This window comes from Sphaerodactylus townsendi, linkage group LG07, assembly GCF_021028975.2.
Source record: "Sphaerodactylus townsendi isolate TG3544 linkage group LG07, MPM_Stown_v2.3, whole genome shotgun sequence".
In the NCBI taxonomy this organism is placed as follows: Eukaryota; Metazoa; Chordata; class Lepidosauria; order Squamata; family Sphaerodactylidae; genus Sphaerodactylus; species Sphaerodactylus townsendi.
Genome location: NC_059431.1, coordinates 62,599,443 through 62,613,490, shown reverse-complemented (window position 1 = coordinate 62,613,490; position 14,048 = coordinate 62,599,443). Strand labels below are relative to the sequence as shown.

General features: G+C 41.0%; 1 protein-coding gene across 1 annotated transcript in view; it reads right to left on the bottom strand.

The window, feature by feature from the left end:
- SLC12A2 (solute carrier family 12 member 2) overlaps positions 1 to 14,048 on the bottom strand; it is an 83,079-nt gene that overhangs the window by 66,604 nt on the left and 2,427 nt on the right. Inside the window, exon 2 of the mRNA XM_048504363.1 lies at positions 208 to 327. Coding sequence (XP_048360320.1) covers positions 208 to 327 — 120 coding nt within the window. The remainder of the gene's footprint in view (positions 1 to 207; positions 328 to 14,048) is intronic.

Below are 14,048 nucleotides of genomic sequence, written 5' to 3'. Positions count from 1 at the left end.
GATATAAATCCAAAATTCTCTTCTTTTACGTGGTAGTAAAAATACATTATTCATATGCCAGTATTCTAATCTAATGCTTTAAAATGTGTTTCATGCTGTAACCATACTTAACAAGAAGTCATACTAGACTGCCTCAATCTTTTAAATACAAAGAGGAAGACAAACACAGAGTCACATGGATGGGTAAAACAGAATAGTTCTACTTACCAATACACCTTTGATCCAGCCAAATTTAACAACGCCTTTACTATCAGCAGCGTAAGCAGCAGTAGCCTCACCAGTAGGAGTTCCTTCTTCTCCATTTGCATATCCATCTTCAAAAGGTTCCTATAGCACATCAAAATTGGGATGGAGAGAAGGAACACAGATATTGAATACAGGTATACTTAAAATATACTACAATTATTTAACTTTTAGGTTTCTCTAGGCAGTTTTGCTTGTATTGTTGGTTAGGGTTTTACTGTTAATTTTATTGTTGTGATGTGTGTCAGGCACTCGTGGTAGAGAGGCAGTATCGCAGATATTTAAAATGAATATCCTACCACAAATGAACTTTGGTTTGAATTTGGCCAGTGTTTCAAACTTGCATACAAGTTGAAGCAACAACAGTGCATTAAAAAACTACTTTTGTTTATATTAGCTACATAAATAAGATTGGGTAAAATTATTCAGTAATGTCAGCTGAAAATTATCAAGGATTATGGATTAGAGCTGCACTCTCTAGAGAGCCAGTGTGGTAGAGTGGTTAAGAGCAGGTGAACTCTAATCTGGAGAATGGGGTTTGCTCTACCTGAGTGGCTGACCCTTATATGGTAAGCCAGATTTGTTTCCCTACTCCTACATTCCTGCTACGTGCCCTTGGGCTAGTCACAGTTGTCTCAGAACTCTCTTAGCCCCAAATATTTCACAAGGTGTCTGTAGTGGGGAGACAAAGGAAAAGAAGTTTTTAAGCTGCCTCGAGAAAGGTGGGGTATAAATTCAAACTCCTCTTCTGTTATTCGGAGCATCAGTTTACAAACCTTGGATTGTACTTGTCAACTTTGTGATTTTGTAATATTTGGATCTAATCTAAGGACCATGCAGTCGTCAAATAAATTTTGCTACAGAAGCTTTGACAAAATGGTGTGATCTTAGGTCTTTTCCATTATCCAGTACATTTAAAACTTTATTAGCAAAACCAAACCTGGTATAAATCCTTAATTTATAAACCAATGATCAAGTTCTAATGTTAAGTTTAAAATTTCAAATATTAAGTCAAATACAAACATTTCAAACATGAGTAGCTTAACATAATTTCTGTGTAGTGTGGGAAGTTATTGTGATAACACTGATTCCCAGTTCAGAACTGATTCATTTTCTCACATTAGGCTCTGTTCCATAAAATGGCCTTGGACATCTTTTTCATATTCAAATGCTTTGATGCCGAAAGGGAAAAAATAAATCTTAATAGATTTTGTCAGTTAAAGGTGATCACAGAAAATCACTTAATCTCTCTTTACAACAGTCTATACAAGTTACAAAAGCCAATGAAGAGCAATATATACCTTTACGATAGCTATAATTTGCCCTGATTGGCCTAACTTTTTCCTAACATGATGGACAATTACAACTTGAGAAAATCTTAATTTAGGTAAAATTTGTAAAAGTGTCTTTGAGAGTCACCTATCTTTATATCCAGTTAATTAACATTCTATGTCCTTTTTATTAAATATATACTGATCACAGCTGCACAGTGCATTGATAATTGGAATCACCAATGGCATCAAACTCACAGGGCAAAACAAATTGGGGGAGAAACAATTGTATTTGTAAGGCCTGTTAGAATACAAAAATATGCAGAAATACACTGGTACTACAAACTTAGGAAGTTATGCTTTTTTTATCCAAACAATGAATGTCAATTATGTAGAAAACAGAATATGAAATAAAACTTCTCTGACATCCTGGCTAGTCTTCAGAAAATTGCCGAATTTTTCAGTGCATTTATTAATATACTGGTGCCCTGCCTCACTCCGCACATCCCAGCGGGAGATCAGAATCAGCGAGTTTTATAAATACATTAATGGCCTTATCAATTGTTAATTTATTAAAAAAGAAAATCTGTCAATGTTATGACTAATATGCAAGTCAGTGTCCCATCACAGCTTGTTTGGCTCTCTATTTTCACTAAACAATTGGGTAAGAGCCAATGGGGATTATCAACTATCAAATCAGCAAATTTTGAATAATATATGAGACTGCATCCTTTCTGTATTATCTATGTATGACAAAGTTTTCTCCATGTTTATATTTCAAAACTATTGTTGATTATTACTAGAAGTGGGTACTTTAAGAGTAATCAAAAAGAAAACACTGAGACATTATGCATGTTTGTGGGTGTGATAAATTCCACAAAGATTACATACACAGTGTACTACTTTTTGTGAAATACTATAAACAATGAATCCCTTATTATACATGTATAAATTTATCATGCATGAAACTATTGGGTATAAAAATTCTTTGACATTTAGTCAACATAACTTCAACTTTATAAGCTATCACAAACAGTGTAACAGCAATATACAGACTAAACGAGTGATAGCAAACATATGACAAGCATGTCAAGGGTGACACCCATGACATTTTGGGTAACACACGTGTGTTCAACAACCCCAGCAACAACTATTCTCCCTGCTTGAGTCATTTTTGTAATTATTTGATTTTTGTTTACATAATACATAGCACCACAAATGACTGGACTATATATTTTAAAAATAAATGAATATGCAAAGATCTGCTACTCTTTGTTCGACGGACAGGGAGGGTGACACAGCAGCAGAATCAAATTAGGCATTTTGTGAATTTTTGACAAGCCAAGTCCAAAAGGTTCATCATCACTGGACTAAACTCTAACCTGTAGAGCAGCAATATTTTCTGTGAAAATGGATCTAGACTTTTTCTTCCTACACAACAAATAGAGTGCAAAAGTGTTAAACTATTAAAAGGTAACTACTATTCAATTTGCTCTTCTTTTTAATGTTTTGCCTAAAATCTGTGCAAAAGATTTAAATCTAAATACTTTCTTATACTCCAGATGAGCAGCTTCTTGGCAGAGTGATCATTTCACAGTACCCGCCACCAGAGGCGTGGGGGTGGGGGAAAATGGCACCCGGGGCAAAATGGTGTATGCCCCCCTTTGTGCCCCCACCCCACTTACCTTAGTTTAAAAGCAACTACACTTCCCAGAAGACCTTGCAAGCCACAACTCCACCCCCACCGGGTCGCACCTGGTGCATGATGCACCTCCCCCTTATAGCTACGCCTCTGCCCACCACTGAGATGGTTTTATTCAGCAGCAGCAACTTTACTTGTCAATGTCATTACATTTAAACACTAATAAACAGTCATATGTCCTTTCTGCACAAACACTTTAAAATGTTTCAAGACAGGAAATAAAACATTTCCTTCATGAAGTTCCATTTTCAGGGATTTGTGTGTTAAGGTCCTTAATTTCACAGCTAAAGAACACTTTCTGACCCTCAGGTTAATTATTTCCCAACAGGGTTTTTTGTGTGTTTGAAAAGATTGCTAAAATGAAGGTACCAACAGTAAATATAATTAATTTCCATAAATATAAAAGTCACTCACTTAACCAATCTAATATGCTTTTTCCACTTACAGTTTAAGGCTACAGTTTTTTTACAAATGTGAAGGCTCAGAGGAAAAATTCACAGAGGGAGGGTACAGCTGTAATTTTACAATTCTTCAACTCAATTTTTTTTAAAAAAATGAAAAATGTAAGGGAGCATAGGAAAAAAGCCTATGAAATAGTTTCTCTTAGACTAAGTTAAATACTACATAAGGTAACGTTTTTCAAAATCAAAATGCATAGCATGAAAGGGTCCTGGAAAAAATGGGAAATGTTGGAGAGCACTAAACAGAAGCATTCCTCCCATTGGGCAAAGTGGGCAGTTGCCCAGGGTGCCCCCTTGTGGGGGCGCAAAAACTGCAGGTTAATTTGTGGGATTTTTGTATTTTCAGTGTTTTTCCATTTTTGGCCTGCAGAGAGTGCGGTTTTTAGGCTAGCAGCCCCAAAATTTCAGGGATGTTTCAGGACACCATCCCAATGCTATCACCCATGTTTGGTGAGGTTTGGTTCAGGGAGTCCAAAGTTATGGACTCCCAAAGGGGGTGCCCCATCCCCATTGTTTCCAATGGGAGCTAATAGGAGATGGAGCTACACCTTTGAGGGTCGATAACTTTGGACCCCCTGAACCAAACTTCACAGAAATCCGCAGGTTGCAGACCCCTGTCCTAGAGCCGCAGGTTGCAGACCCTGTCCTAGAGCAAAGTGGAGTGTAAATTCAACTGTAGTTCCTCACATCCACTGGTGAACCTGGTGGTCCCTTCTCCTACTTTTACATTGGCTTCTGCATCTAAGCAGGACTTGTCAATGATGCCACTTCTGAACATCCCTAATTATCATTGCATGGATTACATGCAATGTACATCTGTGGGAGAAAATTACATCTGTGGGAGAAAATTAAACCCCAGGCAGATAAAAACCCCACTTGTGTCCATAGAAGCCATAAGAGTATTGGCAAGGCTCGCAATATTTCCCAGCAAGATTTCAGACATTCTGGACTGTGAAGCTGTACATGCTACTGTAACTGCCAATATCAACTCACTCATATTTACAGCATATCAGATGGTACTGAAATAGCAAATGGGGTTTTCCTGCAAATTGTTGTCCGGTGTCCCACCATGGTGGCAGCTGCACATTGTTACTAGCAAGGAGAAGAGTCACATTTTCCCCCAGAGAAGCCGTACATAGCCAGTGGAGCTGAAAATACCTTGGTGGTGAACGAAGCGGGGCAGCAACTGTTATTTCAGTGGCCTCTGCATGAAAACCTCAGGCTGTGCAATCCCCATTTCAAAAAATGTAGAAGCTATGCCCTCTGTGTGGCCTCATTTAGATGGATGTCTTCTGCTAAGGCTCTGGGTTCACATCACCTCCCCATTAGAGCTATGTAATCCTCTGTGTAGAATGGGACAGTATGTTTTGCTTGCCATGATGATCAGTCAGGAGGTGGAGGGATCCATGACCACCAGAGAGGGTTCTCACAGACAGATCTTAAGCATCGCTACAGCCTTTTCAGGCCATTGTGTCCAGTGCAGTGGTGTATTTGCCTAGGGGACATGGGGTACCCTATGTCCCCAGGCACACCACCCCCCAGTAGAGGGCGCAAAAAATTCCGGTTTGTGGGGGTTTTTTGTATTTTTTAGTGTTTTTTTCGTTTTCAGCATGCAGGGGGCGCATTTTTAGGCTAGCAGCACCAAAATTTCAGTGATCTTTCAGGAGACCCTCCCGATGTCATCTCCCAGGTTCGGTGAGGTTTGGTTCAGAGGGTCCGAAGTTATGGACTCCCAAAAAGGGTGCTCCATCTGCCATTGTTTCCAATGGGAGCTAATAGGAGATGGAGGCTACACCATAACTTTGGACCCCCTGAACCAAACTTCGCCAAACCTGGGTGGTATCATCAGGAGAGTCTCCTAAAGATCCCCTAAAATTTTGGTGCTGCTAGCTTAACAATTGCACCTGACAGCAGGCACCCCCCAAATCTCCCCAGATTCTCCTTTTAAATCCACCCCCTTCGGCATGGAGTTAAAGGGAGAATCTGAGGTCCCCAGTTTAAACATTGAAAGTGATGCTGTTTCAGGGTGGAGGAGAATCCACCCCAAAACAGCATCATTTTCAATGTTGTTTTAACTGGGGACCCCAGATTCTCCCTTTAAGGTGGATTTAAAAGAAGAATCTGGGCTCCCTAGTTTAAACACGATTGAAAGTGATGCTGTTCAGGGGTGGATTCCACTGGAGATGTTTTGTGAGAGATGATGCTGAAATTTGTTTGGTAAATGTTTTGCTGGGGGTGATTTGTGAAAGATTTACAAGCTTGCACTGAAAGATTTACCCACTTGCACTGGCTTGGAGCTGTTTCTCAGGCTAACAACCTACCTCATAGGGTTGGTGTGAGGACAAAATTAGTAAAGAATGTTGGTGGGGAGAGTGCCATGTATGTTTTGCTGGCGTTGGGAGGTGTTTTGTGAGCTGGTGCAAAAAATCATAGTTTGGTCGTGGTGTGGGAGGGTTTGTGCGTTTGGCCCATTGGGGGCACCAAACTCAGGTTTTGTCCCCGGGCTCTAGTTTGCTTAGATATGCATCTGGTCCAGTGGCCTTGGAATAGTGAGTCTCTTCTGCTTAAAATAGCACTGTAAACTTGAGGGTCAGTGGACATCAACAACACTTTATCCCATTAGATTTTGACCCAGGGAACTTGGTGTGGTGAACAGAATGTGGCAAGATACTTTGTGATCAGGCATTCCCACACCCCAAGTCTTGTTTGAGGAACCATTTGTGCTTGTGATATGCTGTGTGTTCACAGTTTGCCTGAGAGAAAGGTTTTGGCAGCAGCATGGAATGTTTCCAGACCAACCTCAAGAGATACACCCAGATTTCTTCCCTTTGTACTGAAGCCTGAAAAGCTGCAGACACTTCCCCTCTCACTCACAGCCTCATACTAAAGAGTATGTGTAAAGGTGGGGGGCACCAGCAATTCAAATTCAAAAGGCAGAGCGGAGATGTTCGTTGAAGCGGCCGCCCCAAAACAACAGCCAATCAGAATGCGGGACACCAGGGATGTTCATGCATGCATGGATACGATTGCAAATGCAAAAGACTGGAGTATTTCCTTCCAGTCTTCACTCAATTCTTTCACAGAAATGGGCAGCCATATGAAGGGAGAAACCGGGATAAAATCATAGTTTGGTCGTGGTGTGGGAGGGTTTGTGCGTTTGGCCCATTGCGCGGGGCGCGAAACTCAGGTTCTGTCCCCCGGGCTCTAGTTTGTCCCCGGGCTCTAGTAGACATGAATTTTAAGATACTGATTGTAACCCAGTATAATTGTGCTGTGCAGAATTGGCCTTAGTCATTCATAACCACATTGCTGGGGGGAAATGATAGTTGAGAAGTGATGGGTTAATATTCTCTTTGCTCAATGAAGAAGTATTGTGTTTTTATAATTTCTCATCTGAATCTGAGTGGGCAAATGGCCCATAAGTTCCCTTCCCTATTAGTTGCTCAGTGTAAAAAATTCAAAGTTAGAACATCTCCAGCAAAGGAGTGCCTACTTCTCAGTAGCTACTTCCATCGTCAAATTACTGTCATCATTAGGAAGTGTCTCCTCACGTTCAACTGAAATCTGCCTATCTATGATTTCAGACCATCAGTTCTAGACTTGCCGTCTGAGGCAACAGAGAACAAGCATTTGCCCCCTTTTATGTGAGAGCCCATTAGGTATTTGAAGTACTCTATTATGTGCTTGCTCCATCTTCTCTTTTGGAGACCAAACAAACCCAACCTCTTGGGCTTGTTTTTCTGTGCCCAACAATATTTGCTCCAAATGGTCTGAAACAGAATGGAGTAGAATCATTACTCCTCATGGCTCAGATACTGAGCTTCTATTAATATAAAATCTCATTAGCTTTTTTTAAGCTACATCACACTGCCAATTCATATTAATTGTGTAATTGACTGCAATACCAAAATATTTTCCATATGTATAACTACGAAGCCAGGAATCCCTCATACTGTGAATGTGCTCTTAATTCTTTTTGCCTAAATGCTGAAGTTTTCATTTGGTTAGGCTGAATTTCATGTTGTTACAGTCATCAAACCTATCAAGGCCATTTTGGATTTTATATCTGTTCAGAGACGTTAGATACACCTTGCAGCTTTGTGTCATCTACCAATTTGATAAGAGTTTCCTTTAACTCTCTATCTATGTCGTTGATAAAAACCCTAAAGAACACTAAGCCTAAAACAGAGACCATTACACTTGAAATCTCCCTCCAGATTGATGATTTGTCATTGATAGGCATTCTTTGATTATTCAGTCAATTGTGAATCTACCTAACGATGCTGCGATCCTTTTGACTGATTTGCTAGTCAAAATATTACAGGGAACTTTGTCAAATGTTTTGATAATATGAAGATATACCGTGTCTATAGCATTCCAACAATCTACTAAAGTCATAATCCAATGTTTAAAAAAGATAAGATTAGTTTGACAGGACTTATTCTTGACAAATCCACACTGGCTTGGCTAATCACTGCATTGTTTAAGACTGACCACTTTATAATCTGTTTTAGTATGTTTTCTGGTATTGAAGGCAAATGGACAAGTCTGTAGTTCCCCAGATCCTCCTTTATCCCCATTTAGAAAACCGGCACATTTGCCTATCATCCTCCTGGATTTCTCATAGATGGTTTTCAGAAGCCCATTATGCATGGAACACTTACCTCAGGACTCCTCACTGCACAGTGGACTTGTAGTGGGGTTTCCTTGCATTTCTCTATTTAAACATGAGGAGGAAGCCCACAGCCTGAAGTGCAATTTGTCTGCTGAATTCTGCTGGCTCTCAGTTCCTAGTTCTCTTAACTCCACCCATCAACTTCAGCTTAAAGGCACAAATTTCATTTTACCCAGTAGGCTCAAGACTGCTGCCTTTGTAAAAGTCTTTCAATTACTATCTTATTGGAATTACTGTTATTGCAGTTCTAGCCCATCTGAAAAATGACACTTCCCTCAAATGAACAAGGCAAAGCAATTCCCTGGACCACAAGCTGCTGAAGAAGGGGACCATGCGCTAGGATTGTCCCCCTTCCTTATCCTCCCTCTCTCTTGCTGATGCAGCCATAGAAGAGTACAGGCTTTTTGAAATAAAGTTTTAAATAGCCCTCCCAATCATTGGGGAGTACGGAAGTAGAGCGGGGGAAGGTGGGATAGTGCCAAAAAGAGACCCTACTTGTACTGTTCCTTGCAAAAGCCAACTCTGTTACTATTATATCAATACTAGTAGTAAAGCCCGCTATAGGGTAAGGAATATAGTGGGCCTAGATATAGTGGGGAATGAGGGCAGGTAGGGGAGTGGATTTTTCTACCTTGTCTTTGGGGGGTTGTCACTGTGCGTGGGGGAGGAGTCTGGGAGGGCTTGATGGAGGTGGTGGGGAGAGCTTGCTTGGCTGGCAGATCAGCTGATCCACGGGCCATGGTGCTTGGTGTGAGGGAAGACTGGGACGGCTTGCTGGAGGTGACATGAGAGTGAGAGGGCTTGCTGGGGGTGAGGGGAGGACTGAGGGTTAGGTAGGAGATTGTGGGACAGCGGAGAACTTGCTCTGTCGCACCACCTGGGTGTTCGGGGGGGCAGAGGAGATTGCCAGGCCACGGAGCAGCTGTTTCGTAGCCCAGGATGGCTGTTGGGGGGGGACGGGAGGCCTTCTGGGGGCCCGCAGAGCAGTGGCACCTACAGGCAGGGGATTATGTTGGGATGATGAACTCCCCTGATTGGTCAAGGGTTCATCATCCCAACATTAAATTCCTTAGTGTTTTATTGTTTAGGATGAGTGTATAGAGAAGGAAGAAGCCGGCAACAAGAACAGGGGGAGAAAGGGAAGGCATGGACAGCAGTGCAAGGTGTGGGAAGAGTGGAAATAGGTTGGCTGACTCCGGGGTGAGGGAGCATGCCCTGGACATGTTACCACTGCCCACAGCCAGCCAATCTAGTTCCACAGACTGACCAGTAAATGTGAATGCTTTGGCAGTGAAGCAAATTAAAAGTCTCACTACTAGTAGTATCACCTGCCACGGAGAAAATGGAAAGTGAAAGTAGGGCTTGAGGAAATACATCTGTACAAGAAATCTTGTCGTGATGGACATTCATCCTTATCACACACCAGACACCTTGTGCATAATTGGCTAGAGAGTATGAGAGTAGATCAGCAGGTTCCTTTAGTACCTTGGGATGTAATTCATCCAGTTCTGAAGACTTATATTCCTTTAAGGTAGCTTGGTATTTCTGACCAACTCCATATGAATCTTAAGCAGTAATTATTTCCTTCCATCATTTGTATTAGTTCTGCAAGGTTGAACACAGTACCCATCCTGGAAGAAGACATTCTAAATAAGAGTATTATTACTTTGGAAAATGACCACAAATCTTACTTTGCAAGTTGGTTCAATAAAATTATCAATGATTATTTTTGCTATTAAAGCAAGATGGATTGCTTGCATTTATTATTAGACATCAATATATGACTTGAATGTTCTGTAGCTGCACACCTTCAACAGTTTTGCCATAACATATGGTGAAGTTTAGCTGTACTAGAAGCAATAACAGTAACATATGTTCCTAATACATGTTTATTACTTCACCAGCAGTAAAGCCCATTGTATGAACAAACATAACAGGCTCTAGAAAACTGTAGGTGGGTCAATGATGCCCACTGAGGGGACCAACCCCTGCTGCCTTTTCTCCCCACTTGGTCCCATGTCACCAGCTCCCTCCTCCTCCTCCCAGATGCCTGCATCAGCATGCAAGGGTTAATGGTGCCCACTGAGGAGGGACGATGCCTCCTGCATTTCTTCCCCTCCGGCCTTGGGTCACCAGCTCCCTTCTTCTTCCCCTCCTCTTCCCAGACATCTGCTCCTCTTCCCAAATGCCTGCATCACCATGCAACACTTAAAGGCACAGTGAAGTTAAAGGCACAGTACAGTCCAGAGCCCTCCGGGGATAGGGCGGTATATTAAATTAAATTAATAATAATAATAATAATAGCAGTAGTAGTAATACTAGTAGTAGTAGTCCATTTGCCTTCAATACAGGAGCAGCCAATGCCTGCACCTGCTTCTCCTCAGGCAGCTGCAGATGGTATAGTGACTGTGACTATTTTGCAGTGGGGGAGAAGGGAGAGCATGCAAAAGAATGTCACAATCCACTGTTTTGTGTTCTGTTTTATCCGTTCTGTGTAAGCCCACCCTCAAGCTATGGGTGAGTGGTGATTGGCTGGAAGTGAGTCATACATGGCGATGGCTGAAAGTGAGTCGTCACAATGGCTAGCCTTTTATATAATAGGATGGTTTTAACACATCATACTTTCTGGACCCTGAGGACTTCAATATATAAAAGAATGAATCTAACAGCCAACCAGACCCATAATGTCTCAATAACAGAAATAACAGGAGTCACCCACTATGGTATCTCTCTTCCCAACGCAGTACAATGGTGCTATTCCCATTTATAAACAGTGGAGCTTTCCAGGATGCTTTTTACAGGTTTAAAAATGTAAATGGGGCTAGGAATGAACTTTCGTTGACGCCCATTCAAATCTGCAACCTGGGTTATGGCTGAAAAATAGGGCACCAAAATCGGTCCCTGCTCTAGATGCTGAAGTCATAAGCATTTTGCAGCCCATCTTTCTCAGAAACACCAACAGCTGCCGCTTGTTCTTCCAAGTGAAAAGCAAAGTACTTTTCTTGGGGATACCACTGCTGCAATGATAGCAAAACCAACCCTCTGCTCCAACACTGCCAGTTTATATCAGATGAAACCAGGCATGAGGGTTATTATGAACATTAAAGAGTACTACTATTCTAAATTTCCATAAAAGCCATTATTTCCAAATTCAGAAATTACACTGATTCTTACACAGTGCAATAAATACCCACTGATGAACCACCAACATCCCCTGTTGCTTACCATACACACCCCAAACAGGCAAGAAAGACAGCAAAGAATATAAGCAAAGGTTAGAATGACTAACACACCAAGACTTCTATTGTCCTCTGATTTGTTCTTACAGGTACCACATGTATCAATTTTCTGAAGTCACAGCAAGGTGTTTTGTAGTTTGGATACTATCTAATCAAAATCTAACATAAAAATGTAAGTTGTGTATATACCAATGATGTTTGTGCTGGGCACCAGTAAGATTAGATATGCTGCAGCTTACTTTACAGCAACAATCTTCAATGTTTCCAAACTTGGGATGCACCTTTAATGCCCAAGAGTTACTATGGAGTCCACTGAGCTACAAGAATGAGACAAATCCTCCGATATCAAAATCACATGACAGGAAAGAGAGGTGTCACAGTTAAGTCTTCAAGAACCCAGCTCTATAGAAACTAAAATTCAGCAGGTGGGATATTATGAACCATAGGTTAAAAGACTACTGTTTTATAGGACTGCAGGCCAAATACCACATTACATGGTTGATGAGATTTCAAGCAGGGGTGGGTTTGCTACAGCCATGTTACCAAGGGATGGTCTTCTTCCTGCCTATCCTTGCCATCATAAAAATTGCCTCAAACTGATTTGATATATATTGTACTTTTCTGTTTCCACCTACAACAGCCAACAGTTTCAGAGAGAATTAAATCCCCTTCATCCAGGTATAGTCTTAGGGAACTAGGTATGTTTAGTCTGGAGAAGAGAAGGTTAAGATGTAACATAATAGCCATGTCTAAATATTTGAAGGAATATCATGTTGACGAGGGATCAAATTTGTTTTCTGCTGCTCCAGAGACTAAAAAAGAGATTCCACCTAAACATTAGGAAGAACTTCCTGATGGTAAGGGCTGTTCGACAGTGGACTACACTGCCTCATAGGATGGTGGAGTCTCCTTCATTGGAGATTTTTAAACAGAGATTGGATAGCTATCTCTTGGGAGTACTCTTGTGTGTTCCTGCATGGCAGGGGGTTGGACCGGATGGTCCTTTTGTCTCTTCCACCTCTATGATTCTCCACTCCAGTGCTTTTTATCATTTGGCCCTATGTCTAGTTGGACTTGAACTCACAATTGAAACCTAACCTGCCAGGATAGGAAAGAAAACAATGTTCTGGTAATACACAAAAGTTGTAGATAACACTGTAACCTACATTAGGCAGAACATTAATCCATCTCTGAACTTAAGGAAATACGTAAATACAAAATTTTGCATATCCTACCCAGACTTTTCACTGAAGATTTCCTATACCAGACAATCAGGATGGCACAGATTGTTCCCCTTCCTCAACTGAATCATCCTTAACAGTATGTAAGGCTGAGAGATGACAACTGGACTAAAGACAGTGAGATTCCTGGCAATATGGGGATGTGAGCAAAGTCCTGGCTACTCACTTGATCACACAGATTCACTTAAAGTCTTTTATGCTTGCCGAGGAGCCTAATAATGACAGTGAACAGAGCCTGTTTTAGTAAACAACAGGACTAGAAACATGTGCTGCAAGCATGCAAACATACCTAATATATCATTCGATATAACACAAAAAGTCATACTGGATTTGACCATAGAGGCTGACCTGCAGAAAGCCTACAGCAGGTGCACAGAGGTCAATGCCTCCTCCTGACCCCAATCAGCATTCAGAGATACATTGCCTTCAAAATGGAGGTTCCATTCAACTACCATGACTAACATCTTTGTCTACTCTTCACCTTATGTTCACCTATCAACCAGTTCTAAGGTCACCACTGAATGCAGCTGTCAAATGTATAATATCTAGTACTAGCATGAAGGAGAATTTTCATTAGAGGCTTCAGACTTGCTTCAATAAGATAAGCTAAAGCAAAAAAATTCTATGCTGTAAATAATTTTCTACACATCCAGTGTACAAAATATCACAAATCTATAGAACTGACCTCAAATATTCTACTACCTGGAAAATAAATTGTAAAGTACATTAAAAATACTGCCAAATTATTGACAGTGCAGTGCTACAGAGAGTTAGATCCAGCTAAGTCCAATTCAATGGGTTTAGAAAGGTGTATAGGATTCCACCATAACTATCTTGGGTGGGATACTGCCAGCTTTTCAATGGGTGAAAAGAGGACATCCCTTTAACCACCAGAAAAAATTATGCTGGGGGATCATGGGAACCACATGAGCAAAAGCCATGAGGGACAAGAGAATGTGGCAATTGAAAAAACATGTTAGCCAAGTCCAACCCCTTGTACATCATCAAAGTACTCACAACCAAGTTACTACTGCCTGTAGCTGTTCACAGCTTATTTTGACACAGGCAATTATTAGAATCCCCAATAAAGATTTACATTCATCAGTAAAGTAATTGCCAAGGATATAAGGCAAGATTTCAAAGTAGCATGCAATGCCTTGTATTTTAGTTAACAGAATTTTGACTTAAAAGTCATGGAATCATTTCTGAGTGACAT